At 37.2% G+C, this 18,023-nt stretch overlaps 1 protein-coding gene across 4 annotated transcripts in view; it reads right to left on the bottom strand.

The window, feature by feature from the left end:
* ATP8A1 (ATPase phospholipid transporting 8A1) overlaps window positions 1-18,023 on the bottom strand; it is a 237,954-nt gene that overhangs the window by 142,880 nt on the left and 77,051 nt on the right. For 3 of the 4 annotated variants that reach the window (XM_032334198.1, XM_032334197.1, XM_032334200.1), the window contains 6 exons: window positions 15,296-15,407; window positions 13,932-14,097; window positions 12,549-12,676; window positions 9,609-9,686; window positions 8,708-8,796; window positions 2,974-3,018 (listed from right to left, as the gene is read on the bottom strand). In XM_032334198.1, the coding sequence (XP_032190089.1) occupies window positions 2,974-3,018; window positions 8,708-8,796; window positions 9,609-9,686; window positions 12,549-12,676; window positions 13,932-14,097; window positions 15,296-15,407 (618 nt within the window). The remainder of the gene's footprint in view (window positions 1-2,973; window positions 3,019-8,707; window positions 8,797-9,608; window positions 9,687-12,548; window positions 12,677-13,931; window positions 14,098-15,295; window positions 15,408-18,023) is intronic. The other variant, XM_032334199.1, reaches the window with a different exon arrangement.

The following is an 18,023-nucleotide window of genomic DNA, read 5'->3' on the forward strand; positions in this document are numbered from 1 at the left end:
TGGATGGGAGTTAGGGGAGATGTCAGATGTATTAATGTGCCAAATTCTGTTCCCTGTGCTAACTTTTCTCAAGTCAGTTAAATTGTACCTGCTCTTGCTACCTTAATAAGAAAAGATAAAAAAAAAAAAAAGACTGAAACGGTAAGGATATTTTGTACTCTAAAAGCATATATACTTTACAGTTCTTTAAGGTCTGTAGGACACAAAGCGACCAGCACCTACTTTATGACTGGGCTATGTGAGGTTTTATTTCTGGCTTTCATGTTTCCTGTTTGTGTACTTTAGGACAAGTTATTTACTTATCTTCTTTGCCTAAATTTCACCAATTTGAATATGGTCACGTCAATCGCAGCTCTTCAAATATATCATGAGGATTGAGTGAGACACCGCAGCTAACACTCTCTGTGAGTATACTATGTCTAAACTCTATTCTATGCACTTTAAAAATGGAACTCATTGGGGGGCACCTGGGTGGCCCAGTTGGTTAAGCATCAGACTCTTAGTTTCAGCTCAGGTTGTGATCTCAGGGTTGTCAGGATCACCCCAAGTTGGGCTCTGTGCTCAGCCTGGAGCCTGCTTGAGATTCTCCCTCTCCTTCTGCCCATACTACCCCCCGCCCATGCTCACATGCACACACACTCTCTCAAATAAATAAAACTTAAAAAAAAAAAAAAAAAGGAAAAATAAAAACAGAACTTAGTCAATCTTCACAACCTCCCTATGATGTCCACATTGTACCAGAGGAAGACAGGCAGGCAGAGAGATTAGGTAATTTTTCAAGGGCACCAATAGGATCTGGATGTGAACTTGGGTGCTCAGAATCCAAAGTCTGCATCTTTGACCACTGCAGTGGGCCAGGACAGAACAGAAGCTCAAGTGGCATCTGTTGTTTCATCCTTGCAAGCCTGTAGGTAACTGTTTGATAGGTGAGGAATCTCAGAAGTTCAGCTTTATTTAAAATAAAGCTCACTTTATTATAAAGGTGGTAAATGCCTTCCCTATTGTTTATTTTTTAAAATACTAGTATTTAGGGGCACCTGGGTGGCTCAGATGGCTAAGCGTCTGCCTTCGGTCCAGGTCATGATGTCAGGGGTCTTGGGATCAAGTCCCGTGCTCAGCAAGAAGCCTGTTTCTCCCTCTGCCTGCTTCTCCCTCTGCTTGTGCTCTCACTCTGACAAATAAATAAAAATATTTTTTTTCCCCAAGATTTTATTTATTTATTTGACAGAGAGATCACAAGTAGGCAGAGAGGCAGGCGGGGGTGGGGGGGTGGGGACGTGGGAATCAGATTCCCTGCTGAGCAGAGAGCCTGATGCGGGGCTCCATCCCAGGACCCTGAGATCATGACCTGAGCTGAAGGCAGAAGTTTAACCCACTGAGCCACTCAGGGGCTCCGAATAAAAATCTTTTAAAATAATACTAATATTTAAGCAGAATCATATAATTTATGAAAAATCTGGCATTTCTTATTTAGAGTTAACTAGTTTAGAATATCAAACATCAAATTTTCCAGCAGAGTGTTTTACAAAGAGATCTTAGCTAGATAATATGGTATCCTCTCCAAAAGTGATAGAAATCACAAAACAACTCCTATTGAAAGTAGGATATTTTAAACGATCTGAGTAAATAAGCAACAATTTTTTACATTTCCATTCAACCTTTGTAAAAATAGGCTACAGTCAATTTCCTTAAGAATAAGAGTTCTTAGAAAAATTTGTATTAATTCTATACTAGTGAATACTATTTATAATCAATAGAATTATATTAATGTTACAGGAAAACAATAAATAAATAGATATAGTCACAAAAGTTTACTACATTCTTGAAGGATTAACTAAAAGGGAATAGCTACTGCATTAAACTTGAATTACCCACTAGCAGTAAGAAGATTTAGAATATTTTTAAAAACACTAAGAATTATTCAGTTGTGTGTAGGTGTCTGAAACTGGATGACACTCCAAGCAATGAGTTTAAATGTGATGACTCATCAGGTACCACATGAATCAAACAGCTGCCTCTGTCATTATTATGGGTATGAGTTTAGCTGCAAATTGTTATCAAAGCTCCACTGTATTGAAATCAAAGTCAAGTTGAAAAATAGTAAATGATGCTATTGGACTTCCATGCATACTGGAAATGTGGTCAAATCATGAACACATGTGCAACCTGAAAATAAAAATATAAGCCCTTCTAAAACCACAATGGATTCTATAGTTACCAGCATTAAAAGAATCTGTTCTCTGAAGTTTTGCTGGTCACCAAATCATGATGAGTTCGAGAAATACCAAAATAAACTTATACTGTTCTAAATGAAAATGTTAAATCCACGGAGGATGGATTTTAAGGGAAAACAAACAAAACCCCTCAAAAGCATGGACATTAAAACTATAAAGTGACATCTCTAATATTCTAAAATTATTTATATTTCAGTTAACTTTGGTCCCTGGTAGCATAGTCTTACAACATTAGTTCTAGGCATTTATTTTTGAAAATGTTCACGTTCTAGACCCCAAATAGATTTACCAAACTAATGAAAAGGGACATAAAGGAAATTTCTGCGTCTTGGGTAGGATTCAGTAGCGTCTTTTTGTGGCTCGGTAGAAAATATAAATTGCAGCAGAAGGTGGCAGTGCTGAACTAGAAAAGATAAAACTTCTCGAGCTCTAGTAAATCTTGGCTAGTTCACAGCCCAGGGACCCCAAGTTGATCATTACAGACTTTATTATGGATACATAATGTAAACTCTCGCAAGCCTAACTGTTAAACTAAATGTGTGTAAAACGACTAAAGGTTATGCAATAGGAAATCAAGGACAGACACAGGATTTCAAGAAATAAGTTCTTTATAGCACACTGACCTCACCTGATCTATAATGCCTTTTTCCCCCCAAAACTAGTGAAATGTGTTTATCAAAACAATAAAATGCAAACTTTTTAAAGGAATCCATGAGACAGAAAGGTCCATGCAGCTTACCATTCATCAGGAGAACAGCCATAATCCTCAGGTTCAGGGACATGGCTTCAGAAAGCAAGAGGAAGGGCAGAAAGAGAGGGAAAAAATCATCACAGAAAGGCTGGAAACATAAAAGCATGAGTAAAGGAAGTACTGAAAGATGGATCTTGAAAAAGTTAAGAAAATGAACTTTTAGTTGATTCTGAAAGAATGGCAGTTAGTATAGTAAGTAGAACACAATTTATGGTAGCTAAGAAGATGTACAAAATATTCTTGAACAGGACAGCCAACTCGCCTCTTGGCTGTGGATTTTATTCATTTGATTCCTAGAATAATATTCACTAAGAAATATTTTAACCTAGAGGTTTAAATACATGCTAAAACCAATAGAAAATTAAGTACATATTCTATCATCAGAATAAAGTGTTTTAAGGAAACGAACATACTAATACTTAGGAACAAACAATTATACTGATAAAATTTGCCAAGTACATTTCAGAAACAAATTTGACTATCATAAAGTAATGGGTCTTTAAACAGGTATATTAAAGTAAAAATTAATTGCATTTCTATAATTAAATGGAGCCATATTTTAAAAGATGAACCGATCCTCAAAATTTTTCACCTAAACCATAATTCACTCATTAAGCCATTTGTTATTTCAAACAGAAAATACATTCATTAATCATTTTAATTTCCTCCTTTGGTTCATTTGAGCACCAGGAAAAGTCTGACTGATGCACAGCTTTTGTTTCCAACAGTCACTTGTATATTCAGTCAAAGGATATATAACAGTGCAGATTTTCTTTTATGTATTTATTACATTTTTCTTTTTACTGTTCACATCTTTTCCAGCTTTGTGGAGATATAATTGATGTATAAACCTGCACAAGATTCAGGGATACAACATGATGATTTGATACACTTACATACTTTGATGTGATTACCTTCACTGTGGGAACTAACCCTGCATCTGTTACATAATTACCATTGTGTGTGTGTGCGCACGCGTGTGGGGTGGGAAAATTCAAGATCTATTCTCTTAGCAGCCAGAACTCATTTTCTTATCCTTCATTTCTCTCACTATATATGACCATTCAATATTTTCTCTTTAAATTTATTAGCTATCAACTGAGTTTAAAAAAAAATGTGGAGTTCAATAATGTAAATGTAGAGTGATTCATTGTTTTTGATAGATACAAATTTCACTGAAAACCTGCGGAGTCCTCTCATTCCCTCTAACCTTCCACCAAACCCGCTGGGCACGAGCCTCACCATTAGAAGGCACCTCTTTCACCTGCAAAGCAGGAAACTGCTTCCAGTGCGGTATCCACGGTCATTAGTTACAATGAAGGCAGTCCCTTCTACTCACTATTCTCTTGCACCAAATGACTTTTGTGGATGCTTGAGAGGAAGGGCTAACTGAACCTCTTGTGGGCTGGAGTCCCAGAAAAAATGATGACCCGCTGCAAAGCTCTGTGGAAACTGGCTGCAGCCCAGCGCTGAAGGCAATTACTTCTGATCAACCTCAAGGCTTGGACTCTAGCCACCCCCAGACTGTACCAGCGGAGGCCAGTGCTACCCAAGCAAAAACACTGTGCTAAGGTTCTGTTATATTGCACCGATGCTGGACGGCAGTCCCTGATCTCACATCCGGAAAGGGGCCAGTACATGTTTAGTAATATAGCTTAAAAGATGCAAAGCTCGAGACTCAGGGTCCCTTCTCCTGGGTTGGGTCTAGCCCTGGTAGATGCTACTCAGAATGTGACGAGCAGTAGGAGACCCACACGCCTGCTACTGCCTCTGTGTGCGTGAGCTTCCCCAGGACTGCTGCTGGGGCAGCTCTGGTGTATATGTACTATCTGGTCATTTGCCTTTGTGTGCATGTCAATACTGCTGTATCTGCCTGGTAAGGACTTCGCTTAATCAAACCCATTCTTACATCTCGGCTCAAGGATCACTTTCTCATGGGCCAGTCCCTGACCTGCCTGATTGGATCAAATCCTCATCATAGACTCACGTGGACCTCTGCACTGTGTTTTATCTTTGATTACTTAATTAACACCCATTAATCCCCAACTGGACTATAAACTTTGGGGGAGCAGAAACGATGTGAACTTTTGCTGATCATTAAAACCCCATCATTTAACAAAGTGCCACATACACAGAAGGAGATAAAAATATTTGTTGAAGCATATCAACGAACAAATGAATGGCATTTACTCAATTCTTACCCTGGTGGGCAGTCAGATAAATTTGTTGGTTATAATCTAGACCTCGGGGCTAAGTTTTATGGTAATTGTGAGTTTTCTTGGATGAAGTACTGATCCTTTCAGCAAACATATTATTAAACAAAATATGGTCATGTTAAACTATTCATAGATTATATTCATATGTACATAGAGATTGCTACATAGAGATTTTTACGGAGGAAAATGTCAATGAAATGTTTTTAACACTGATTAAATGACTAATGCAAAAAAATCACTCTTTAGTTGGCTTATTAGAATTTTTTTTTTTTAACAACTTCAGAGCCTGTACTCTGTAAAGCTCTGCCCAGCTCATCAGCTCATTCTAATAGTAAGATCCAAATTACCTATAAAGATGATACCTAGGATTATAGCCTATTACATTCACTGTACTGAAAGTCCTAGCCATGGAACATATAAGCCTTTTTACCCATTCCTGGTATTCTAGTTACTTTGGTAAAGTTGACTCATTTCTTACAGAAAGGAAGTTACTGAAATGATACTTGAACAAATGTTTAGCAGTAGAATTTCTAGTTTGTAGTGAGTTAAATTTACAGATGACATCAATTTACATTTAATCGAAGAAAGATCTAATGAAACAATCTAGTAAGTTTAAACACAGTAGCATCTCTGACAAGTCTGACAAAACCATCATCACTGCTACATATGTACAAATCTTTATTTTGATGCCCATGATGAATCCAACTTGGGTACTGGTTATGTGAAAATGAGAGAAAAATTACCAAGATTAAATTTTGAAGCATCGTGTTAAGTGTTAAATATTATCGTCTTACAAACTTAAGGAATAATAGGCAAAAATGAAGATACTTCAAGTCCTCTCTTCAGACCCATAAAAGTCAACCGAACTCACCTCTGACTCTACCTAGGGTAAAACTAGACTTTATCTTCTTAAGAAATGCTTCACAAGGATCTGTTCTGAAATTGGAACCCCCAAAACATTTGTTAATTTATGAAAATGTGGGATGTTCTCTTTTATCCTGATTTGTCCTGGGGAAATATAACACCATGCTTTCTTCCGCTAGAGTTGAAGGTACATGTACTTAATAGTTCCCCATATTAAACAAATGTTAACACTGCAACAGAGCAAAAGAGCTTGCAAAACCATGTTATTTCCCCTCTGCGTTCCAATAAGCCAAGAGGGGCCAGAGGAAATTGCCACAGAAAGACGGCTGACAGTAACTACTTTTCTTGATGAGTTTGGTGGAATTAAGGAACAGTGGTGTGTCTCTTACTGTAAACACCTAAGCATCTGAAGTCTCCTGTATCAACAACTTCCTGTATCAACCACTTTCTATGATACAATGTTGACATTCCAAATGCCCATCAGGATGCTTGGGGGAGGGGATGTTGATAAAAAAAATCAGGGTTAAAGATCCTAAACACACATACACAACACTACGTGATTATTGGAAGCAGTTTAACAACTCATTTCACTCAGCAAGTCTTCTGATATTCTCAAAAACATGATATATCACCCAAGAAAGAAATGTATTTCTCTTTATGTAAGTTAAAATTGCCAAATAAAAGAATACCTTTATAAAAAATTCTAGTAAAACATATTTTTGCGTTTTTTATATCTAGAATTTTATACCTGGAAAACGACTTTAGAGATTATCTTCTCTCACTATCTTCAGTTTAAGGAATTTGGAATATTTGAAAGGAATTATTGATAGTTCTATGGTAGATTAGTGACAAAGCTAGGACTCGAGGTTATGTCTTATGATTGCCCCCCAGTATTAAGAGATATTATTTGCCCAAGAGAAAAATTGTTTTTCTGGAAACTTAATCTAAATGATGATGGCTCTTAACTCTTAATATTTCTTTAATATTTACCAGTCTCAAACCAACCCTATCACTTAAGGGTTGTCAATGATAATACCACCAACAGATCCAGAAAGAACACAGCTCTTTAGAACTAGTGTCTGGACATATTTAAGGCTTGTTGCAAGAATAAGAAAAAACTTGACCAAATGCAGGAGACAGGCTAGATCTCATTCTAGCTTTCTGTTCTGGTAAGTTCATAATCAATATTTACTCATTTGAAGAATTTGCTTGTTCAATTGGAAACTGGCAGAGTAAAAATAAATTGACTTATGAAAGTAGAATTTTTATAAAACAGTCTTCACGAGTCTGTCAGCAAGAATAATATAACACACTCCAGAATTACAGTCTGCCTTTCCTTCTCTTGCCTGGCGTACCTGTGGGTCAAATATGCATGACTTCGACAAGTGCGGCTGCCTGTCCCCCTCTAGGCAGCTAACCAAATTACAAGGCTGGTAGCAAGTGGTGGGGAGGAGTAAGGACAGCCTTACAGGGGAGTTGGGAGAACTTCAGATAAAGAGGAAAGAGCAAAATGGTATCCAGCCCTGGAAACAGTAAGTATGTGTCTTAAATTAACATCCCATCTTCGCAGAGTGTGAAAAAGCCGTTCAATCAAATGTCTTTTCAGCTTCATTTACACATAGAGTTTGAAGTCAATTTTAGTCACACTCTCTGCTAACCCAAAGAATAGGGTATCTGCCTCCATCTACTTCTCTCTGTAGACCCTTGTATAGGAGTAACCATTGCTTTTAGAATTTTTTACCAATGGTTATTTATTTGTAATTTTAACTAAGGCGTTTTCAAAATTCAATACATTATTTTTATACTAGCTTACTGTTTGGAGACAGAGTGTGAGTGGGAAAGAGTGAGTACAAACCGGAAAACCCAAACGAAAGTGCTCTTGCTTAAATGGTTAAGGGATCAGTATTTCCCAGTCTCACTTATAGATAAGGATAGTTGGAAAATTTGTTAATAGGTCATGGTCAAGGTCATTCCAACCAAGGAAAGTTTCATCTTTTGATCACATCCTTTTTGGAAATGTACAGATTAATTTAGTCACTTTATCCTAAAAAGTATTTCAGAAAGAAGGCTTTTGAAGGATTTAGGTAAATATAACTCAAAGAAAGAAATAAGTGGATTCTTAACAAGCGTATTGTAAAGGACATTAGGAGCCTGATAAGTTTCAGAGCTTCATGTCCCCACCTCCTTCCCACCGTCAGAAAATTAGATTGCTTGTGATTGCAAAGGGGAGAGGCAATAAAAGAAAAAGCAAATCAAAGGCGTAACTATCAGAGAAACAATATTTTAACATCGTTGAAAACTGCCCAAGGACACTCTGTACGTTATTACGACATTGTACTCTAACTTCATGGCAATGTAGCGGGAACGGTGTTTTTACTTCATGACCAGAGCCAGATAGAGACCTTTAGCAAACTCCAAACACGGAAATACTACTGGGTAGAACCTCCACCTCATAGGTAATTCCAAACGAAAAACAATTTCAAACTATAACACAAAACATACATGTATGCTAAAGTTAAAACAGGAGCTTTTTATGTCAAAAAAAAAATTTCCACTAGTAAGAACTGTCAAAACATGCCAAGCTAATTAAAACTAATTAAATGTGTGTTTCACATTCTAATTAAAGGGGGGGATCAACTCACCCATAAGCAACTCCAGCTATGGTGCACTTCTTAAACTGCATTACATTGCAGGTCAGAGTACCAGTTTTGTCAGAGAATATGTATTTTACCTAAAAAAAAAAAAGTTTAAAATTTCTCATTAAAATTTCAGAAGTCTTTTTATGTCAGTCTCTCACAGAGGGGGGAAAATGCCCCTTAAATAATTCTTTTTATCCATCTTGTTATATTATATGGGCACAAGGAATGCTATTAAGTGATGATTTCCTTTGCATTCATTAAGAAATATGTTCGACTTTTTTTTTTTAGTATTTTAGCAATGAATCATTTCATGTATGAACCGTAAAGACTATCAAGATGCTGGAAAAACTGCAGCTAAACAGAAATCTGAACATGGTCTGAATTTCCACTAGAAATTGCCACTACTGTGACTTAAGATTTATGAAGCACTAAAACATCTACCAGGATTTCTCACCAAAACAATTACAGAATTAGTAAAGGCTTGTGCAATTAACTTCATATAACATCCAGATTGGTACGAAAAAGGTAATTCTGGCAGAAATGCCATACTTTGACTTACATAGCATCAGTGATCAAATTAACTTTTTCTTCCTTTCTGGTCAAAAGCTATGAACAATTTTAATACTATGAGTTTATCACTCAAAAATAACCAATACTTTACTACTAACTAGATTATATGCTGAAGGAAATTTTTTGTGTAATACCTTATCTGAGAGCACAATAGCTTTTAAATGTTTTTAAAACTTCATTTACTAAAAATGGTAATTATGTGCTAACATATTTATGCACATTATCCAAATAATGGGAAATTAGGAGCTGTCAATTCATATGAAGTTGCCACCTATGGCAGAAGTGACAATGAATCTATGTCCCATTTGACGTATCAACAAGAAATTCAGTTTACCTGGCCAAGTTCCTCATTCAGATTCGACGTTCGAGCCATAGCAGCAGTGTCTGTGGGTTCGTAGTGCATGTCGAGATCCTTTTTTTTTTTTTTAAATAAAAGAAATTACTAAATGCAATTGGTAACAAGAGAATGACTGAAATTTTCTTTAACTAGTGAGTTATAACATGAAGCCACTCTCATCTCTGGCCATTCTACACCATTTCAGTTGATTTCCCTGAAAAGTCCTCAGTAGAGAATATTATATTTTACAGAAAGGGCAGGACAGCAAGGCAATTAGAGTGGATCTCTGCAATCAGGCAATCTTGAATTTTTTTCATAATTCTACCATTTTCTAGATAGGTGACGTGTGGTGAAGATTAAATAAAATAATGTATGTGAAATGCTTCCTAAAGCGTCTGACACAACATAAGTACTTAATGCAGCTAAAATAAGAGCATGAACACTGCTCAAATAATGAAGATTTTTAAACCCCTAGGAAAATTACCTAAGAGATTCTATCTGGTTATACTTTCTTGGCTCTGCTTCCTTCCAGTGCATATACTTGAAAGCAGAAGGAGTGCACTTCTCAAAACCCAAACAAAAATGTACAGCTTTTGTACCAATTTGTACTTGTTCTGTACCCAAACAATATGAGGCTTGACTCTTAACGCCTATAAGAATTAGTATTTTCCAGAGTACACCATTTTATTGCCAAGTCAGGGTTAACAGATTTTTACAAGTCAAAGGAAAAGGACGAATCTGGTCTTTCCCACGTCTGCATTTCAGACTGATCTGCCTCAGTTCTGACGTAGGCTGTTGACTGGTAGGAGCCTTGATCTAAGAAGGCTATTAAGCACCTGAGCCATGTTCAAAGAGGAATGAATGGAACGGGGAGTAAGTTGGACTTCCTTGATCATCAGGTCTGATAAGGAACAGAAGGAGATGGGAAGGAGGTGATAGAAGAAAAGGCATGCAGCCGAGTTCTTTGTTTTTGTTTGAAGATTTATTTATTTTAGAGAGAGAGAGAGAGTGTGTGTGCATGCTAGTCGGGGGAGAGAGAAAATCTCAGGCAAGACTCCATCCTGAGCAAGGAGCCCAATGCAGGGCTCGATCTCATGACCCTGAGATCACAGCCTGAACCAGAAACCAAGAGTGGGATGCTTAACCAACTGAGTCACCCAGGCACCCTACCTGAGTTCTAATACTTTGCAAGGCTATCATTCAGAAACATGGTTAGACATTTTCCTAAAAGATCAGGTAGAACCAGTATCAAAGGGGGGGGGCGGCAGATACTGATCTCATTTCTACACACGGAATTGCTGGGTGGTAAAAGACCTGTCAGCAATGTTATCGAATCTCTGTACAATAGAAAGGTGGTTGAATAGCATAAGCCTGCTGGCCTCCTCCAATACTCAAATTATGTCATTATTGGAAGCAAATATTACTTTTAAAAATCCAAGTACAAAATAATAAAGTGACTAACTAGTTATTTGATTTTCAAAATGAGTCACCTTATGATTTCTTATTGCAAAGTGGGAAACCTCAATAGGTTTTAATTGTATTTACACAAATGTTACTACATAATTTTTCAGCAACACATTTCCTGCATGAAATAAGCCACACCTGCAGCTCATTTTAGATTTCTAAATTCTACTGGGCTTGTACCAATGAATTAGACAATTTGACAGGTGAGGTGGATCACTTACCATGGGAAGGTAGTGAGCAGTGGCAAAAGCATCATCAGTTATATTTCTTAAAAATTCTAATATTGTTCCCTTGAAAGACTTTTAAATTATTTTAAAAGATAATGTCAAAAGATAATACCCAAATTTCCCAAAATAAAAGAAAAATGAAACTTTCTGGCAGATTAAGTCTGAAGGCTTATTTAATTTACATAAATTCATTAATTTTAACTTTGGTAAAATAAAACTAAGAACACCACATTTTATAAACAAAATATTTAGGGAATAGATGTCCGGCACATTTTTCCAAGATTAAAAAAATTCAAGAATTAAAAAAATTAAGCACAGCTGAATTTGTTTACAGTGGGGGAAAAATAACCTACATGGGTATATAAAACAAGACTGACAGCCTGGTTGTACCAAGCAGTGAACAGTGTTATTTCTAGAGCACTCAATTGTTTAGGAGGCTGTTTGCTATGCTGTGAGATTCCTTTGCTCTATATTACCACCGTGAGATGCTGGTAAAGCATGTTTTATCATTCCTGTCTAAAGGCCCAAGAAAATAAGTCTCAAAGAAGTCAAGTGGCTTGGCAAAGTTCATAGCACTAGTAATTATAGAACTACAATGATAATCCAGATATTTTAACTCCAAACCTCATGGTCTCCTTTCCCCAAGACTATTATATAATCCCAAATAGGTTTTCTTAACTGGAGACTTAGTTCCCCGGAATGTGTGATTTTAAGATAAAGAGTTTTTGCTATTGATTTTTACATGTCAAATGAATTTGTTATTATCATATTAAAGTCAAAAATACTTTGAAATGCCATCTTGCAGTCAATAAAAGGGAAGGTATCATTAAGATTTTGTTTCTGAGAGATCAAAGGACACTATGAGGGGACTGCCCAGCTGGTTCAGTCAGTGGAACATGCAACTCTTGATCTTGGGGTCATGAGTTCGAGCCCCTCATTGAGTGTAGAGATTACTTAAAAAAAATTAAAATCCTTGGGGATGCCTGGGTGGCTCAGTAGGTTAAAGCCTCTGCTTTTGGCTCAGGTCATGATCCCAGGGTCCTGGGATCAAGTCCCACATCGGGTTCTCTGCTCAGCAGGGAGCCTGCTTTTCCCCCCCGCTCCCGCCTGCCTCTTTGACTACTTGTGATCTCTGTCAGATAAATAAATAAAATCTTAAAAAAAAATTAAAATCCTCAAAAGACCCTATCAAAAAAAAAGACAAAACATATATTTAGAATGATGAAAAACAGTAATTCATATTTACCCAATTTATGAAGTATGCCTGGGTAAATTTCACCACTTCTAATGTAACCAGTAAGCTGATTGGAATGAGATTGTTGAAAAGGATGATGAAGGTCAAGAAATTCAGTCCAAAATTATTAGCACCACCATCTGTTGGGGGAGGTGGGAAGAAAGTCATCTATAGTTTCAAGTATTTCATTTGTGTTGACCAGAACTTCAGCATAATAGAAGTTTTCCATATTACACAACATCTCTAGATAGCTTGGGAGGAACACTGTGCTGATAGCATATCCTTATTCTCAAATACTCAAGACAGATCAGTACGTTGGTAGTACTATTAAGAACTTCATAATGGTTCTAACGAATGAAAGCACTGCCCAGTGTTTCAAATCCTGTTCCACACAGGAAGTTTAGAGATATCAGGGACAGGACTGTGGGTTTATAAATGTAAAGTCTCCACTGGGAAAAATCATTTTTATGTAAATTACTAAAAAACGCACCTTTGATTTATAAAGCATGCCTTAAAAGCAATCAGACAAAACAGCAGCAAAACTAATCCAAACAGTAAAAACAATGTAGGGCTGTTCCCTAGGTAAATCACACCCTGCCTCTTTGATAATGAAAATAGAACCGCTATGGCAGACACACTGTGAAGTTTATGAAGAAACAAACCGATGGGAGTCATAACAGTTCTGATGTTGAAATCATAAATCAGGGTTAAAAAAAAAAAAAAGTTGGAATAGCCACAAAACTAAAAATCAATAGGATAAAAACTGAAAAAAAAATCGATTTTGCTACAAGGTTTACTAGAATTTGTTTTCACACTTCTGGAAATTAAGTATTTATTGGTTAAGTACTCATTAAAAGGCAATGCAAACTTATTTTCCAGAAATATTCAGGGATGGTACATTAATCCCACAATAGTAAAAGGATAGATGGTCCAAAAAAATCATATTTAATAGGCTTTCCCTAAGACAAGATTACCGTTAACATGGAATTTACTGCATTCATGAGTTCAAATGAAAGGATATTCAATTTAAACTTTTTATAAGCATGTGCTCTACTCCTGGTGCATTAAAGATAATCAATCTGCTTTCTTCACCAGGTAATTATCCTACCACCTGTGTTAAAATATTTTTAAAGAACGATTAACATTAATGAAAATGATATTAACATTTTATACTACTCTAGAGTGATCATTTTTAAGGATTCTGAAATTTTGGAGACTTGAGCAACATTTTACTTTTTTTTACTGGAAAATGCATTGAAACATAAAAATTAAATGCCCAGTTATCTTGCCAACAAGGTTTTCTTTTGAGGAATGATAGGAAATCTCATCAGCATGAAACAAATGCATATTTTAATGAAAGAAAAAAATAAATACAACAGGCCCTTGAATGCTTACAATTTAGGTTGAGATACCAGTCCTTTCCAGAATGCCTCCGATTCCAAACGGCGGAGCCCACAGAACAGATAAGAGACATGGCAATTAAGATACAAAATAAAATCAAAATTTGTACATTTGTAATCCGTTCCACATTTGAGAGTTTAAGTGGTGGACTTGTTGAATTCTGTAAAAAGAGACAAGATGAGCAATAAAAAAATGTGTACACATTGATTGAGTAATGTCTATTTGGTATTTTGATGAAGATGACAAAGTCCGTCACAACTCAAAATCTAAACATGGGCAGACACTTGAAAATTATACAGAAAAAAAATCACAGCTGTAATAAGCTGTCAAATGTTAGCCACCTATTTTTTTCGCCCCTGAAGGCCAGTATACCTCAAGCCTTTTTCTAGGATATAAAATAATAAGAAAAGAAGGAAATAGGACTCCGTTTAGAGACATAACTTTTGCATTGTGGCGGGGAAGACGAAGAAGGCGTTACTTGACTACTGAAGCGAAGAGGGTAGAGGAGAGGCACTTGGCAGCTCAGCTCAGGAAGAGAGGCAGAGAAGGTGGCCTCTGTACCCCATAACCCTTAGAAGTTACAAAATATGAAGGTCCCATTTGAAGGGCCTCTGGTTTCCAGATTTCTGGTGGTGTTCAGTAACGGTTTTACTGATCACAGCAATGGGCTAAGTAGTCCCGGCTATAAAGAATAACGGAAGTCAGTCTCTTCAGCTGTGGTGGATGACAAAAATGATCATGCTAACCAAGGCATCTACAGAACAGAAAATTAAATCTGTCATAATAGATATAAAATAATGGTCGACAGAATTTACAGAAAGGTGAGGGGTAGAATCATTATGGTTACGGTGGAATCAGTAATGGTGGTTTCTTTCCATTAAAAATGGCTTAACATAAAAATGTTAGCAAAAAAGGGTCAACATTTGGCTCACAAATCCTTTTCTTAATTTTACAAAAAAATTAAAACAGTTATAAAATTTGATCACAGTCTTAAAACAAGATTATAAGATAAATACTTTCATGTAGAGCACATTTCATGTAGAACACAGAATACTTTCATGTAGAACATGTCATTGCATAGACAATAGTATCAACCACTGTTAGAGTAAATGGAATCAACACAGGAAATAATTAAGAGTTCATGCATTGTTGGTCTCGAATGAAACTTTCCAGTATTGTGCACATGAGCCATTTTATGGCCCTAAACACTGAAGAACGAGATTCTGAATGTACAGAGTAGGGCTCAGGAGTCTGTGACAGATGGTCTGCTATGTTTGGGACTATTGCATAGAGAGCTACAAATAGCGCATTTTCAAGAAAATACATCCACAAGGTTTTTCATAGATAAAAAATCCCACCTGCATCAGCTTGGTGTCATGTCCAGTGTAGACAACTATTCCATGAACCCACTGTGTATTTCTCAACTGGGCGCCTCGAAGAAGAATCTGATCTGCTCCCAGGGGGACAGTGCTATGACAGATGATGTTGACATTAGAAACAACATTTTCTAAAGTGCTTAAGAATTCTACAGCTACTACAGAGTTCCAACGGAGGTTCTGCTATTAAAATAGCCAGCCCTTCTCACATTTATCTTATTTTTAGAAAAAGAAGTAATTTTCCTACCAGTACGAATAATTTGTTTTACACAAGGACAGCTGGAGAGACGCATTTCAGTTGCTTCTCCTTACCACCAAACCAGCCATTTCCTACAACTACACAATCCAAGATAGTAGGCAATGTTTTGGGATTCAGAGGCTAATTTTCAAACCTATTTAAGACTTTTCCTGATTTAGTAAGTCTGTTTAGGTTTCTAAAATGTTTGGAAGTGGTGAGGTTAGGGGATCTGCTCCCTCTCCCACGCCTAATTATAAATAGCTTTGTGCATAATAAGGGTTCAAAAAATAGACAAGGCAAGGTAAATACACAGATCTCATCATACATTTGCATTGCCATCCCTGCCCTATAAAGATATGTCCTGTATTTAAAATCTCTAGGGTAATTTATTACATTTGAGTATCAATTCTCCAAGAACTGTGAATAAGTTTCCAATCAATGGTAAGCATCTAAGTCTTTAACATTCCTCTGAAGTGACAGCATATTGAGGATAGCCATTCCATATAATTTAAGCCACATTTTTTCATGAATGAAGGCCACGTTGGGTCTTCTGTGGGTTCTTGGTAAAACTACCCACTATGGTAGGTTGTTTGGTAGACACAACCTCACACAAAGATGTCACAAAGGTACAAGCCATCACAGATGTAGTGGGATTCTTGATGGAAATGTACTATATGAGATGTAATGGCTCAAAGCTTCCTAACACTGGGTCTTCATTTTAGTATTAAGGAAAGCAAGAAAGAAATGTCAAATATAAAGAAAAATTCATCAGAAAAATCCCCAAACTTCTGGAAGAAGAAGGCAGCCTCCTAAGAAAAGTCTCCAGAGAACACAGAACTTCTTGGCCAGTAGAGGTAAAGTGAGGTTAAATCTTACATTTTTGGGGGGCTTTTTATGGCCTGGTAGGTGTCTAGAGCCAGTAACGGCTTGGGCCTTAGACCTTCTTTCAGGAACTATGCAAAGGTCACTGGCTCTGGTGAAGTCAATCCAGATGGGTGCGTAATAACCTCACCTGAAGGCCTCTACTTAAATAAACCCCTAGGAAAAAGCATATGCCTATTTAGAAAAAGAACACAGCGTCTATAATTCTCATTCCTTCTGCACAACAGCATGCTTCTCAAACCCATCTGGAAGGGAACCCCTCTCGTGTATACCTCAAGATTTGGCCTTCATTTCAGAGTTGGAAGGGGACCTTGGGCCTAAAGCACATTTCCAAGAAGTTCTTGGGAAGCTGCTAGGCTATGCTCTGAGGTATATAGGTGCCAACTCTTCCTTACGTATTACAGTGGAGTCTAATAGGACAGCTGTCCGCTCAGCTTTTATGGTGTGGATTGGAATTAGGTACAAGCTCTTCAAAGCCCCCCCCCCAAAAATGTTACTTTTCAATTACAAGGATTCAACAAGAGTTAGTTATTAGATTTCATCAGAGTTGAAAATAAAAAATACTGGCATTAGACAATGACTCTCATCCTTAATAATGGAATCAAAAAACACTCATTCCAAAGAACTCTGGGTAATCACTATAAACGTCAAATGTGCTATAAATACAAAGGTATGTTTCCATGTTTCATATATTTTAAAGCATATTATATAAATTCTATCTGTACCCTAAATCTTGGCACGATCATACCAAGTTTTTTTTTCCACTGCGTGGATCTGCTTGGCATTGATTTTGATGGCGAACTGATAAGAGATGGAAGCTGGCCAGTTAGGAATGTCAGACTATAGAAACATTACTTATATAAAGGGCCAACTCTATTATTAGTCTATAACCATATGTTCACTCTGTGAGGTCACTCTGTGCAAATTTTAGAACAATATATAATTACTTCACATATTACAGGAAAGCTTTTGGCGGATCTGAATGAGGGGGACAGTTTAGGGTGTATTTCAAACGTCCTTTGGAATTCAAGTACTGTAATAATGCAATTACAAAATAATGAAAGCACTGTCCATCTCTCAGGCTGGTGGAATGAACTACTGCGTTTAGCTAGCCACTACATCCGCCTGGCAGGTAAGGTGTATTGTAAAGTAAAGGAGGCAGGGGAGGAGAGAGAAGGGAGGAAGAAGAGGGAAATTGGAAAGACCCACCCTTCCTGCCAAGGGCTGCTCCATTTCTGCTCCCTTTTGCTGCAAGCCTCCTCGGAAAATCTGCCTAAACCTGCTATTTTCAACTCCTTCCTCTACCTCAGATTCGCTTCATCAGGCTCCACTTGTTCTAACCAAGTTCAAGGATTTCTACGGGCTACATCCAACTGTTATTTCTCAGCCTCACCGTACTTGGCCAGCAACAACAAGGACCCACTTTAGTCACTCCCTCTGCCGTGGCACGGTTTCCTCACTATCTCGGCTCCCTTCCTACCAACCTGATTTTGGTCTCTTTTGCTGGTCCCTCCTCTTATCTCATCCTTAATGATGCTGAGTCTCAGGACAGTCCTTGGGACTCACCTTTCTATCCACGCCCTCACACCC

This window comes from Mustela erminea, chromosome 2, assembly GCF_009829155.1.
Source record: "Mustela erminea isolate mMusErm1 chromosome 2, mMusErm1.Pri, whole genome shotgun sequence".
Classification (NCBI taxonomy): Eukaryota; Metazoa; Chordata; class Mammalia; order Carnivora; family Mustelidae; genus Mustela; species Mustela erminea.